This window comes from Wasmannia auropunctata, unplaced genomic scaffold, assembly GCF_000956235.1.
Source record: "Wasmannia auropunctata unplaced genomic scaffold, wasmannia.A_1.0 LD335973.1, whole genome shotgun sequence".
Taxonomy (NCBI): Eukaryota; Metazoa; Arthropoda; class Insecta; order Hymenoptera; family Formicidae; genus Wasmannia; species Wasmannia auropunctata.
Window position 1 is genome coordinate 76851 of NW_012026917.1, and position 14916 is coordinate 91766.

Genomic DNA, 14916 nt, shown 5'->3' on the forward strand with positions numbered 1-14916 from the left:
TGATTTTTTGTAAAAAAAAATTATTCTTTTAATTATTTTTTATGTTTCCTTATTATTATCAATTTTGTATTAAAGAATAATTTTATAAAGGAAAGAAACATATATAGACATATTTTGCATATAATTATATATAATTGTATGTGGGACTTTTTTTCCCGGGTATCCAAAAGTATATTGGCATACGTATTCATATATAATATACGCGAGAAAAGAAGTCCTCAATCAACGCTAGCGGCGCTAGCTTTCATTGAAGCGTTTATCCCCCATGTGACGTACGCGTTCGTTGCCGTGGAAACGATACTACGCCGGAACGCGAATGGCAGACCAGTCCGCAGTGACCGCGGCACCCGCCACGAGGAAATATACAACCTGAAATTTTCAGCCAATTTTATGCGCGAAAACGTACTCTTACGCGTATTTGCGACAACGTAAATAAAGCGACGATTAGAAAAAAAGGATAAAGAGTAAATTAATCCGAGATTAAAGTTAATTTACATTGATAAAAATGAATGATAACAATAAGTCGCGACACGCCACTCACGACTCGGGGGCACTTCCTTCACGGCTACGGCACTGGACGTTGTACTCACCGACACTTGGGAATCAAAAGGGACGCGCGGCGGCAACAATAACGACTCCGCGCCGCGGGAACAAGTGCCTTAGCTACTTTCTTTAGTGTGTGGGTGGTGCAGAGCGGTGGTGCCGCGACAGCGACGGAGAGGATGTCTTGCTGCGCCGGTAGCAAGGACGAGCGGGCCGAGCCGACGCGAGTGCGGGGATGCACGGACGTCTTCTGGCTCTGCCTCTTCATAGCGTTCTGGTTTCTCATGGTGCATAATTGACCGCTATATCTGCATACTATAATGCTAATGCCACGCGTTAGATTTTTCTTTGTTTACAAAGAGAACACGCATATGCGGCCCGATACTCCGGATCGATATTCGGCCGAATCTGTTGAGAACAGATTCTGCCGAGTGTTTGCTACAGATTTTGTTGACGGAAAGTCTGCAAAGATTTGATATATGATGCTGTTGGCAGGGTGCTGGCAGGAATGTAGCAAAGTTTGTCAATAAAATGCGACGATATTAGGAATTAGACTGACGACAGAGAGTAGATTTTAGCATGCTTACTGTGCAGGCATATGGTGGCAGAAACAGATCAGAATCTATGAATTCTTCAATAGAATCGCTTGATTTTTGGCATCAATCTGCTGTCGCATTAATAATAAATTCTTTATTATCGGAATTAATTTACTACTGAACGCAGTTTAGTTCAACAGTGCAGGTCACAAGTTTGAAAACATTTTTTTGAATTGACATTTTTGGGATTACTTACTCGAATATCCGTAACAATGTATTTTTTAACAATAATTCTTTAGATATAATAGAATAATTCTTTATCTTGTGATTCATAAAACCAGAAATATAGTTTATCTGCGTTTTTTATCAGTGTTGTGCATCATATAATTTATCTGCATTTTTATCTGCGTTTTCAAACTTGATCTACAGTGTATGACAATTTGATATATAACTTTAGACAGCATTTTCCATTGAGAAAGATGCATCTTCCTCGTTTTTGTAAAACTCTTAGAGTTCAATCTAATGCGACAATTTATTTGCTTACAGATTCTGATTGCCGCCTTTGCGATAGTTTATGGCAATCCTTTGCGGCTCATACATGGATACGACAGTTTTGGAAACACATGCGGCGTGAAGAACAATCCAAAGTTCGGCAACATGGAGCTTTCTGGACAAGACACCAGCGAGAAGCCGTCAGTCATATACATTTTCTCCTAATTTATTCAGACCGTCCACGCCTGTGATAATATTTCTGAAAATAGATGTTATGTCACATTCCAGATATTTATTCTTCCTGGATATATACAATGTCACGCAGTCACTGAAGATCTGTGTGAAGAAATGCCCCGACAGAATGTTGTCGACGATGGAGGACATCTGTAAATTTTACAAAGAGACGGGGTCGCAGTTGTGCCACGATCGTCCAGGCGGTGATTTCAGCGCGTGCAACAGCAAGAGTAGCATATTCAAGAACGGATCTTGCCCCGAGCGACCGGTTTACCCCAGCACGTCTGTTTTAAACCGGTGTATCCCTAAAATGGTGAAGGAAGTGAGCGAAGTGATAATCTCAAATTTATACGGCTTAATCAATTCGTGGGATGTCATCGAACAGGTTTTGGGAGACCTGTGTAAAACCTGGAGGCAAATTCTGGCGCTATCTTTTCTCGCCTGTGGTAGGAATTCACAGCATATTACTATAATATATGCGTACAAGCTGTACATGGGGTATACTTAGCTAATTGTTTTCTTCCAGTTTTATCACTCTTTACAATAGCCATCTTTCATTTAATGGCAAGTGTTGTAACGTGGATTATAATCGTACTTGTGAGCATTGCTAGCACAGGTAAGTTGCACTTTGGAAAAATAATAAAAGGAAAAATAATAAAATAATATAAGGAGATCAGGCTTTTCAATGAACGTACATGTCATAAATTAAGCATATGAATGAATGATATTTGCAGTTTTGTGACAATATTGTGAATAAATATGTCAATAAGTGATACATGTTCTTCTCGTAGAAAGGAATTACTATTGAAACAAGAATACGAAAGAGGTTTATGAAGATAATATTTTTACGAATTATGCAATTGTAATACATTGCTTAAATATTGTATATCTGTTGCTGATTAATAATTGTTGGTTAAACAAATATAGAAGTAAATCTATTATCCATTTAAATTTAGAAATGCACATATAGTACTTTGAAAATTTAATACTTTGCATAACTTTGACTATATAATAGAATATAATATAGTATTATTGACTTTACTATTTTTTAGTTTTGAAAATGTACATAGAACATGTATTTATATCTATATCTTTATGATATAAAAAATTAATTTGTAGGACGTAAAAGTAACGTAAATAATAGTTTGAGTAAATTATAAAACTTGTAAAAATAGCTATTTATGTATCTATCTTTTTTTGAATGACTTATTTACACAAAATATATATGATAGAATAAAGGCAAAACTTAAATTTAATATTAAAAATACACAGATTTTACTACTAAAAAAGTATTAATGACATTATATTATAGGTGGCACAATTCTTTTGTGGATAACATATGCTGATATTAAGAAAACCTTGGACAAAACTGATCCAAACCAACTGCTCGAAGAAGCTGTCAGAAATGAAAGAGCATTTCTCGCATTCTCCATTATCGCTACTATAATCACTGTAAGTGTCATTCTATAATAAGAAATATATATGTATATGTTATACATTTACACTTATTAATATTTTATCACAAATAATACAGAATTTCTGTTTACAATTTTTTCTTATTTTACAGATTATTTTACTATTTCTTGCATGTATATTACGCAAACGCATCAGCTTTATGGCGACACTATTCAAAGAAAGTGCAAAATGCTTAAGAGAATTGCCAGGCCTATTTCTTCAACCAATCTTAACATTTATATCTTTGATACTGTTTTTTGCCTTTTGGGTATTTGTAATTCTTTGTCTTGCAACAGCGAGTAAGTAATTGTACAGTAAATTTAATCAGGAAGCAAGCTTGCTTTGATCGACAATAAATTTTCTATGCTTTATTATAGATTATCCCGAGACAAAATCAGTGCAAATGTACAAAAACACTATATTTGAACCTGTGAACTTAAGTACAATTGGTGAAAACGCTCCTATCGTTGAGGAAAAGAAGATAGATTTTTCTCTTGATTCTTTCAAAAGTAATGTATTATTTTATACATATATATGTATGTGTGTGTGTATATTTATATAAACGTGTGTGAATGTGAGGCACATGTGTGATTACCAAAGAAAATGAAATGAAATAAGTTGTTAAACATTTCAGCTTTCACTCTCGTGGAATATGTTGATGTGACTTGGGTGAAATACATGTGGTGGGTGTATCTCATAGGACTGATATGGACATCAGAATTTATTGTTGGATGTCAAGACATGGTAATATCAGGTGCCGTTGCCCACTGGTACTTCAGGTAATATTTCATAATCTATCAATGTAGAATTATATCTTGATATATTTTAATAACGATCAATTTTTTTTTATTAGAGATAAGAACGCCAGCTCGTTTCCAGTATGTTCATCTATAGGACATTTAGTCTGCTATCATATGGGCTCTGTAGCGTGCGGATCACTTTTGATAACCATTTTTAAATTACCCAGATTGATTTTAACGTATCTGCATGCCAAGTAAGTTTCTCCATAAAAAAAGATAATGATCTTCACTTTTCAGTAAGAATCTTTTCGTCCTTAATTAGAGAATACATGTAATTTCTTATTTTACAGATTTGAAAAAACCAAAGAAACATCTCCATGCGCTCAGTGTGGTTTAAAAGCCTGCATTTGCTGTTTCTATTGTTTGGAGAAATTCATTCGATATATGAATCATAATGCGTACACCGTTGTTGCTATAGAGGGTACCCACTTTTGCAATGCGGCCAGAATAGTACGTTCTAATATTACAGATTTTATTTTCGTATTTACAGAAAAAAAATTTTAGAATAAAGTACACGTTTTTTATTAATACAATCAGATATTTATAGTTTTTGTTATACGTTTGTAAATATATTTTTTAAGGCCTACACAACACTCGTCAGTAATGCTCTTCAAATAGCAGTGATCAATGGATTTGGCGATTTTATATTGTTCCTGGGAAAGTGCTTCGTTACAGCTGCAACCGGAAGCGTCGCGTTACTTTTCATGAAACAAAATCCTGAGTTACACTTCTACGCTGTTCCGATCTTCATTATTTGCGTTTTCTCGTTTTTCATTGCGCATTGTATAATTTCCCTTTACGAGGTGAGTTACACACGCATGTATATATGATATATCTATGAATGCATTTTATGTGAGAGTGATTTATTAAATGAGATCTTTTATAATGAATTAATTTATTATTTCAGACTGTTATCGACACGTTATTCCTATGTGTATGCGAAGATAAGAATTTAAACGGTGAAAATGGAAAGTGGCATCAGTCTGCGTTAGCACAAATTGGAGCCACTAGCAGCAATGCAAACGGACAGCAGTCCCACGAGATGACACCGATGAACGAATAAGTATCTGATACTTTAGATACATCCCTTTTATACACATTTTTATACACACATTTTTTTTGATACGATAGAATACTTTTGCATCTTATCACTCGTATATCTAATATACGATAAGAGTACATTCCTTCTGATATTCACGCGTGCAATATGTGTATTACTATACAAGTAACTTTGCAAAAACTTGTCTCGAATTATTTTTATAATGGCTAGAGATATTTAAATCATGTGAAGATACGATCGTTCATAATATATTTTTAATATATGACGATATATATTTATATATGAATAGCAAAGATATTATAAAGCGAAATCTAATATTCTTGTCTAATTGTGTGTAATTTTGTAATATCAGTTTGTTTTTTTCTTGTAGTGTGTTTGTGTGAATTTTCATCTCTTAAGACTACAGGTCTTCTTTTGTGATGAATCATTGCCAGAACTTTCTGAATTATTAATTATATTTTTTGGATATCTCAATGATATTTAGGCAGCTTTATTGACAATGCAAAAGTCTCGTAATTTTAAATGTCTTACTGTGAACGATTTGTGTTTATATATAAAAAGGAGAATGCGGCGTCAATTAATAGCTCACTTCGAGATTTACAATTCGCTTGTACTTAGCGCCAACTTTTGATTTAACTGCCAGAGACTTCAAGATTAGAATATTTTATATAATAATCACTAGAATCATTGAAATAGAGATTAGACTATGGCCTAGTTTACACCGTTAAATTAATTGATACGAGTATATCAGATTGGTGCAGACTAGGTATTTTTGATACGTAACTGTTTACACCGATTCACTTCAAATTAAGTTTATGATAGGTTTTCAGGTTTTTCATTTCGCAAAACTTCTAATTTTAATCTTAAAGCAACTTTAACCTAATGTAGCAGTGACGGATTTAATCCGAAAACGAACTAAGTATTTACAGTGCGCCAGGATCTTTTGATATACTTATCAAGTGCTCAGTGTGAACTAGGCCTATGATGTAAGAATTTTTTATTTTGTGGAATATATGTTTTATTCAATACTCCTGAATATCTAATTGATGAACAAAGTGTAGATCTATATATACATCTATATATTTTTTAAACTTTGTATTGAAGTGCCATTGCACAAATCGAAAAATCTGTGTCTTAAGAATATTTGTTGTAACAAAAGAATAAGTACTAATATTTTTAGATTTTAAATGCTCACGCAAAAAAAGCAAGTGCAAGTCAAAGTGTTATAATGTACAATTTATTATTTACAAAAAATATGTATTCTAATGCAGCAATGTGCAATTATTTGTAATTCAAGAAGTTTTCTACACGTAAAATGTCAGTCATTTATTATATTAATGAGAAGAAATGTTCCTTTGATCGCAAACGTAAAATTTATTTTCTAAACTTTTATACACGATTTTCATTCCTTCCAATCAAGTATTTTAATATAAAGTAATTCAATTCATACCTAGATAATAAGAGGCTTTCATACTTCGATGTATATATATATATTTTTTAAACTATTTTAATAAAATGTATTAAGCAGGTGCCTGTGTGCGAGAGATAAACTAAAAAATATATTATATATATATATATATATCGAAGTTTTTATTTAAAGTAGATTGATATATGAATTTGTATGTTGAATATGGCATATTAAGTACGAAGTACAAAGTAGTATGGATTCAATGTAGTCTAAATATTCAATGATATTAATAACACATTATACCGCCGATACTGAGCGACTGTACTAATATCGAGAAATTTCATTTTTCTTAAATTATATATATATATATATATATATATATATATATATATATATATAAAACATATGTTTGTGATTGAAGAAAAATCTTTATTAGTAAATAGCTTTGAATTGCTTTATTATTAAATTTGAATTTGACCTGCGAGCACAATATCTTTTAAGAAAAAAACAATTCAAAGTTAGTTATGCAAAATATATATGATATATTTACTTAACATTTATACATGTATGTGAACATAATGTACCACAAGATTATTTAGTTAATCTTCATCAAATTATATATGAATAAAATAAACTGGGAAAATTTCTATATTCTCTCTTTTTAACTTATTTTAAAATTCATTATGTTTTAAAGTTATTTAATTTTAGGTGCTAAATAATTTCATCATATAAAAAACATTCATTTAAAGTATATTTTATTAATAATTTTACAAAGTAATATTCATTTCTTCTTTTTTTTCGAGATTTTTGACTTCACAGATTTCACCTTTTTAACTTTTTTAGTAACCACAGGCTTCTTTTTTATCTTTTTTACTTTATTTTTCACAAGCTTTTTTGTATTTTTCTTTTCATCCGTTTCAAATTTTTCTTCCAATTCTACTGCTTTCTCCAATAAATCACCCTTAAATATCTCATCTGTGGGATTAAGTGCGTAAGATAATTCAGGTTTATTTGCTTGTTGTACCATTTTCTGTTCCACTCTGTTTATGTACTTGTTGGCAGCCTTTTTCGTCAACGACTGTCGAAACTGAAAATTTTAAAATTAAAGATATAATATTTTATAAAGAATAATAATAAAAACAAGTCAATCATGCGTAATGTTATTCATCAGATATAAAATGTAAATGCTGTATATTACCTTGGCAGGGGAAATATAATGAGGATTGTCCCACAAAGTATCACTGCCGAAGCTTCCACTAAATATCTTGACTGGATTTAAGACAAATCTTGGACCAATTTCAGCTAGTGCACCGTCCTCCGTTAAAATTTGGAAGTTTCGGAACCATATCCTGTTGTCCAGGATATTGAACGTGTATACGTGATCGAAGAACGGTTGGCTTTTAGGATGATGATTCGGCACGCCAAAGATCTGCGTCAGTAATTCCTTCAAGAGAGCATAATGCGTGTGTGTGGTAAAATTTTCATCGAATGATAGCAACGGGCGAGACCCCTTCAAACAGTTTCCAGTCATCTTCAGCTCACCCATTGTATAAACTATAAATAAAATATGTCGAAAAAATTCAACTGTCATATAATGTGTTTTTACAAATTCAGGTATTAGATATAATATTTACTGTTTTCTACGAGAAATTTTGCGCTTGGACCAGCAGGCACATTAGCGAGCCACACGTAAAGGTCCCGCTTCATTCGACCCTCGAACAGGATAGCCTTGCTGCAATTCTTCATCTCGCACATTTCGTTCACCACTTGTAGATTCCTCGTGCGTTCCATCTTGCATTCGGGACGGTGATGCGGCATCAGTCTCTTTAAGTCCTCCATGAGATGTCGATGCCTGTGATTGATACCTCGAGTAGCGAACACCAACACTCGTTGCCTGTTGATCCACTTCACCTGGAAGACAAATTGTCGTTTCAATTTTCCCCTTCATCAACAAATAAGTTTGTATAAATCTATAGAGTAACGCAAAGTATTTATTATAGAAAGCACTGGTTGCGAGAATAAATTGCTTCTTTGAATTTTAATTTAACCGATTAAACGCCGATTTTGTTGAATATGTTTCTTGAAAAGAACTGCTGATATATTTTATAATTAATATCATGATTCCTTTTCATTATTTAAACTGTACAGCGTTTCATATTATATTAAATGAACGTGTATAGGTTATTTGCGAACCTTTTTAGCGGCAGGCTCATCTGACATCTTTTTTTTCGGCCTATCTTCTTTCTCCACATCTTCCTTCTGCTTTCTCTTTAAAATCTTCGTCATTACAGGAACAAATGATAATGAGAAAAATTAATAAGAAGGCCTTTCTCTCAAGTGCACAAAACAACGAGGAGATTTGAAGTCCACAATCGGCCCACAACACGTGTTTTGATATTTTTTTACTACACAGTGTCGCCAACTGTTGAAGCTTAAAATCCTCAACCGAGAACGCTCGCGCTGGAGATTTACAGATCACTGTTGGTAATGCAGTTTCTCCGTCAATTCAAAACGGAGATTCTAACCTCTGTTTGATTTGTATCTCCGTAGAGCGTGCGAGCTTTGATTTTTTTCGTTTTTCCTCAAACGTTGCTTTGCCTGCTTTCGATCTGTTCAACCAATCTACCCGTCCGCTGTTGCAGTAAGCACGATTACCTCGATATAGCATAAGATATCGTGGGAATAGGTGACAAGACAATGTTTACCTTTTCAGGTTATGGGTAGACACTGCTGCGTCTTGGGATGTTCCACGGGCGTGGGCCTACCCTCGCACACGTTTCCCAAGGACGCTGTCATGATGAGCAAGTGGAGGGAGGCGATTCACTCGGAGAAGATCCGGGATATGACCGACGAGCAGCTGAGGAAGTGCGTCGTGTGCTACAGGCACTTCCCCGAGAGCGACTACGAGGCGATGTACAGACTGCGAAGATTGAAGCCTGGCGTCGTGCCGTCCTTATACCTGCCGAACGGTGGCAATAATAACAATGAGACAAGTAACAGCAACGACGGCGAGACGAATAACGATAACAACAACACCGAGACACGCACGTACAGTATCGTGAGTACCAGAGAGTCCAAGAGCAAAACGACGGACGCGATTGATCAGCTCGAGGAGATCATAGAGATAATAGAGATAAAGGAGAAACCGCCCGCGGTGGAGGAAGTGCCGCAAAGCACTCCGATGGAGAGAGACCCTTTAGAATCGGAGCCTCCCTCGCCGAAAGATTCGCCATCCAACTTACTGGACATGCAGAATTTGCTGCACGAGAAGTGCTTTCACAAGTTCACGCCAAAAATGTGGAAGTTGTACAAGCTGTCGTGTATACTGAGAAGGAAGCAGGAGGTCGTCGTGAAGAAGCAGCTGTCGTTTCGCGAACGTATAAGGCAGGCCAAGCAGTGCAGCAAAAGCGCCGCCGTAGAGAAGCTACTGTCCTCGTTGACGCCCGTCGAACAGACGTTCCTCCAGATGCAGATAAGATCGTTAAAACATGTCCCTGAAGTACGTAAGGGTGGCCTAATTGCACTAAGAATGTACTTACGGTGGATTGATCTAATTTTATATTTACAGGACAGACGCTTCACGCTAAACGAGAAGATCGCCGCTTTGTCCATCATGAAACAGTCCAGCAAATGTTATCAGTACCTGTCGCGAGTTTTCAATCTGCCCAGCGTAGAGACGTTACAGTCTATACTTCAGAGAATCAACATTCATCCCGGTCCAATTAATTTTATAAGTCAGTATCTGAAGAAGCGAGTGAGATCGATGAAGGAGAGAGACAAAGTGTGTTTTCTAATGTGGGACGAGATGCTGTTGCAACCTCACGTGGATTACGACGCGAAAAAGAAGCACATTCTTGGCTTCGAGGATTTCGGCGCGAAGAGGAGAGCACGATTCGCCGATCACGCGTTAATTTTCATGATTCGCGGCATACAGAGCGGCTGGAAGTTTCCGCTGGCGTATTATTTTTGCGACGGTGCGACGAAGACGAATCAGCTCGTCGAGTGGATCAAGGACATTGCCAAAATTATAATCGACAGCGGGTTGTATCTAGTTGCTTTTGTGTGCAACGATGGAAAGAGGAATCTCACGGCTATAGATAAACTGAAGCTGGAGTCGGCGAGGCTGAAATTGAAACGAGGGCAGCTGTATTGTAAGTGCTTTTTATACGGGCAAGTGATTATTGCCCGCATGAAAATTGTGACTATTTACTTTGTAAAGTAATAATTACATTTATTATGTAATTACTGTTTTATTAAACAGTAAATATAATATAAATAAATTTAAATATAATATAAATTATTAAAATATATAAATATATTTATATCAATTACTATATTAATTTATTCAATATCTATTTATTTAGATGGTTACATAACGATAAAAAAGCAAGATATAATCCCGTTATACGACCCACCGCATCTCATCAAGGGCATACGCAACAATTTGTTAAGTAACGATCTTGAGTTTGAAGAAGGAGAGGAGCGAAAATTTGCCTCGTGGGAAATCATCGAGCAGGCATATCATATGGACTTGACTCACAGCATGTATCGATTAATGCCGAAAATTACCGCGGAGCATATAATAAAGGGCAAAATAAAGAAGAAAAAGGTCAAGAACGCTGCGCAGGTTTTGAGCATGACGATGGGTGGTTTCATACACCATCATACCAAACTGAAAGGTATTTATTCATGCAAATTTAGTATTAAGACTCGTGTAATTATGGTAGACTTAATTATGTGATTATATTAAGATTCATATGTTCTTTCATGTTTTATATTTACAATTCTCTTTTAATAAAAATCGATGAACTTAATTAACATTTTTAACGATGTCGAACGAGAAAATAGAGAGAATGAAATAGAAAATAATATTTCAACTTTCATGCACTAGATAGAGTCAAACATAAATAATTTCTTGTACACAAAAACACGAACAATTTGTTATGTAATTGAAACTGAGACAAAAATGTGTATAGAGGCAAAATTAATATTTCTATTGTAGGTAGATTTGAAGTATTATTATAATTTATTTTTACTTTTAAATAGTTATAATAATAATACTTATTACTAGACATGATAAATATTAATGAAATTTTATTATATCAATAACTACTTATATTTACTGTTTTTTGGAAGTGTGGGATTTTGCACCCCACCAATAAATTGAAATCAATATAAGTCGTGGAGTTGTAATGTGACGATGTTCTTTTTTTTTTTAGGGCATGTGAATACATTCTATGGACCGTTAAAAATGCCGGAGAAGAAGGGACGGGATACGGCAGAGATAATACTCTTCTTCGATCGGCTGTACGATTCCGTTAACGGGCACACGTTAAAGCCGGAGAAACCGTTGAGAGTCGCCATTTCGCACAACAGTCCGCACTTCCCGTTTTGGGAGCGGGCGACAAAGCGGCTGCAGAGGATGCGGTTCGTCGATCGGAAGGACAGGAGTCAGCTGAGAGATTCGAGCGTTCTGAAAAATTGGATCTCCACCATAGGCGGATTGCGCAAATTGTGGACGGTCTTGAAGACGTACGAGTTCAAGTGCTTGAAGCCGCGGGTTTTGAACCAGGACTCCCTTCGCCACTTCTTCGGGCAGATCAGATCCTTCGGCGTGAGGGGCGTCAATCCCACGTGCGCGGAATTCGAGAGTTCCTTCAAAACGCTGCTGATCAACAATTTAGCGTCGCCGCGTACCGTGGAGAACAACAGCGAGAACAAGATCGACGGATCGTTGTTGTTCACGTTGAAAGAGTTTGTCGGCAGGACGGAGAGTAGACGCGACGGCGACGCGACGTTAGATTTGGGCAAGCCTCTGGACGTGGCGCACGATCACCTCGGTATTTGCAACTCTATCGCGGCAAAGATCCTGAATAATTCGCGGCTCAAAGGGTGCGACGTGTGTAGGAATCTCCTGACGGACGTTACGAGATCCGAGTTGGCCAGCAGTAGCGATTTGATAGAGACGTTTAAGAGCGCCGAGGATCTGATGACGTCAAGAATGAGCAGTGTCTGTTACGCGCATCATACGGCGTTGATGTTGGAAACCGAGTTGTACGTGCAAATGGATTTAGGCTGGTTGAATTGTCCGCGACATGACGTTCCGCTCAAAAAGTTCTTGGTATCCTATGTAGTTGCATTTTATATTTGTAAGTGGTGCAGTAGCATAAACGACATTCTAACGCAGAAGGAACATGATGAATTATGAATTTTGACATGACAATGATGACATGATGAATTCGTAATGAATGCAGTGCAAAATGTGCCTAATTTGTAAAATATAAGATTAAAGTTATATGAATTTTAATATAAATAAAATATAATTTATATCTCGTTCCATATTTTTATAATTACATCGTTACGAAACGCGAGTCGCGCAACATACGCACACATTGTACGTATAAAACGTTATTATCCAGAGCACCCCCACCCCCTCCAATTTTGACAAAATTAGGCTTATTTCCACAGACATGAAAATCTATTTTACACGATGTTATCAACCCTTAGAACATATACTATTGGAAGTGTCTATACCATCTGAAAATTGGCTATACCATCAGTGCATTGAGCTGAAGCTAACATCTGTGCGAGAGAGAAAGGTATAGGTTCCCATTTAACTGTAATACGCATGTGCCATTCAGCCCCCACTTAGCTCCGTTTTTCATTTTTTTTGAAAAGATTATCGGTGACACAAGCATCATTCTGTCTTCGTTGTCATTGAATATTGAAAAAAAGATAGAATGCTTATGTCGTTAAATGGAAGGCACACATAACTATTATAAGTAATTTATATATATAAATTTCCAAAGGCAAATTAATACCTAATAATCGCCACATTCTTGGATAATATATTTTGAATTGCGATATCGCGTTTCCTAGTAAATCAATAATTATCATCTCGAAAGAAATGTAAATATTTTACGATTTATGTATGCTTATCTAAAAGCACAGATATATATAAAAGTAATTATCTTACAAAATGATTAACTGCAGTTTTTTTCCTATGTTGTAAAGCTTGTATGCCAATAGCTTCTCGAGCTGTGTCTGCTGGTTCCGCGCTTAACTTCCCAAGTTTCCATGGCCGTTGTCCATAAAATTCCAGTTTCTTTTCACCCAGTAATGGATCAGGATCTGGATAGCTGCTTATGCTAAAATATTGAAACTCAAGTAATGTGATATAAACAGAAAATGTAATGTATTTGTTTAAAAAACTAAGCTCTTTATATACCTGGCAAAGTTCTTTACACGCAGATTGTCTTAAACTTGCATGATTGGCAGCTAATTGGAAATAATACTCTGGATGTTGCGTTTGAACAGCAGGTAATCCTTGACGAACAGCCTCATCAAATAATTCTGCAAATGTAGAGAACTGGCTGCTCATCCAAGCGTGATGTTCAATCATGAGCTCCTTTGTACCAGTTTTGAATTTAAATCTAATAATAAATCATTTTGTTAGTTTGAAATTTTTATAAATTATTGCATAGTAAATTACCTTTCTGTATGAAGTCTAAATTGAGAAATGGCATCTTTAGGAAGATTCAAATTAAAAATTATTCTACATAATTTATAATTTATAAAACCAGCAATAGTTTTAATCTCCACTGCGTTTGCATCCATCATTCTTGTTTCAAGGAGATTGTGGTAAGCTTGCATGTAATGCCTGCAAAACATTCATACGTACATGTACATATTGCAGCACAACTGTTATCATATTTTTGAATCTTACTTTTGAGCAAGATGTAACTCCTGCTTGAGTTTAAAAATGCCATTTTAAATTGATGTCGAACAAATAAGTATTGATGAACATTCTTAGTGAGCTGATCGCAATGACTTTTAACATTTCGATATTCGTGATGATAAAAGTTTTGTGCCAAATCGTACAACGTCGTCTCTAGCCTATAATAAATAAGCTATATTATTTCCTTTCAAAAATGAAAAAAATAGAGGATAAAATATGTACTATAAAATTAAAAACCTCGATATACATCCCAGTAAGTGATCAGCATGTGGCAGAATGTACAAAAGCTTTGCTGTTAAATCACAAGCTCCACACAACGCTGTTGCACGCTCAGTCGCGACTACGTCTTCGGCACAGGAAGCAGTTGAACGATATGTTGTATCAACACTACAGCTATTTTCGTACTCCTTCCATCGAGAGCAGCTCTAAAAAGGATATCATATCGCTTAGTTTAATGTATTGACAATACAATATAACATTAAAGTATATTCTAAACAGATTATAAAATGTTACCTTAAAGATTGCACTCTAGACACACATTCCATCTTTTTCTCATTTCACAAAGGATTCCAGTCTAAATCATAGAACACAACAACCACAGAAGGAATGTCATTGAGATACTTGTTTATCCAGATCCGAAGAGCACACGT

At 35.4% G+C, this 14916-nt stretch overlaps 3 protein-coding genes across 4 annotated transcripts; 1 reads left to right on the forward strand and 2 right to left on the reverse strand.

Moving 5' to 3' along the window:
* The first annotated feature begins 594 nt into the window (after positions 1-594).
* Positions 595-6316, forward strand: LOC105454848 (CTL-like protein 1). The gene is made up of 12 exons (XM_011697762.1): positions 595-830; positions 1626-1771; positions 1860-2251; positions 2332-2421; positions 3118-3257; positions 3373-3559; positions 3638-3769; positions 3895-4039; positions 4114-4254; positions 4351-4510; positions 4642-4863; positions 4968-6316. Exons 1-12 carry the CDS (start codon positions 723-725, stop codon positions 5121-5123), a joined length of 2019 nt encoding a protein of 672 aa, XP_011696064.1. The 5' UTR covers positions 595-722; the 3' UTR covers positions 5124-6316.
* A 950-nt stretch (positions 6317-7266) lies between these two features.
* LOC105454849 (ribosome biogenesis protein BRX1 homolog) lies at positions 7267-8942 on the reverse strand. Its single transcript, XM_011697763.1, has 4 exons — positions 8722-8942; positions 8163-8439; positions 7727-8082; positions 7267-7615 (listed from the first exon to the last, which is right to left on the reverse strand). The coding sequence occupies exons 1-4, from the start codon at positions 8812-8814 to the stop codon at positions 7310-7312; spliced, it is 1032 nt and encodes a 343-aa protein (XP_011696065.1). The 5' UTR covers positions 8815-8942; the 3' UTR covers positions 7267-7309.
* A 3622-nt stretch (positions 8943-12564) lies between these two features.
* On the reverse strand, positions 12565-14893 carry LOC105454850 (trafficking protein particle complex subunit 11-like). 2 transcript variants are annotated; one of them, XR_975056.1, is made up of 7 exons: positions 14780-14893; positions 14504-14691; positions 14255-14424; positions 14021-14188; positions 13757-13961; positions 13505-13676; positions 12565-12654 (listed from the first exon to the last, which is right to left on the reverse strand). XR_975056.1 is itself a non-coding variant. In XM_011697764.1 (6 exons), the coding sequence occupies exons 4-6, from the start codon at positions 14179-14181 to the stop codon at positions 13653-13655; spliced, it is 390 nt and encodes a 129-aa protein (XP_011696066.1). In that variant the 5' UTR covers positions 14182-14188; positions 14255-14424; positions 14504-14691; positions 14780-14893; the 3' UTR covers positions 13303-13652. The 2 variants fall into 2 exon arrangements, 1 of the variants encoding a protein (XP_011696066.1); XM_011697764.1 differs by lacking the exon at positions 12565-12654 and having other exon boundaries at positions 13303-13676.
* Between the last annotated feature and the right edge of the window lie 23 nt (positions 14894-14916).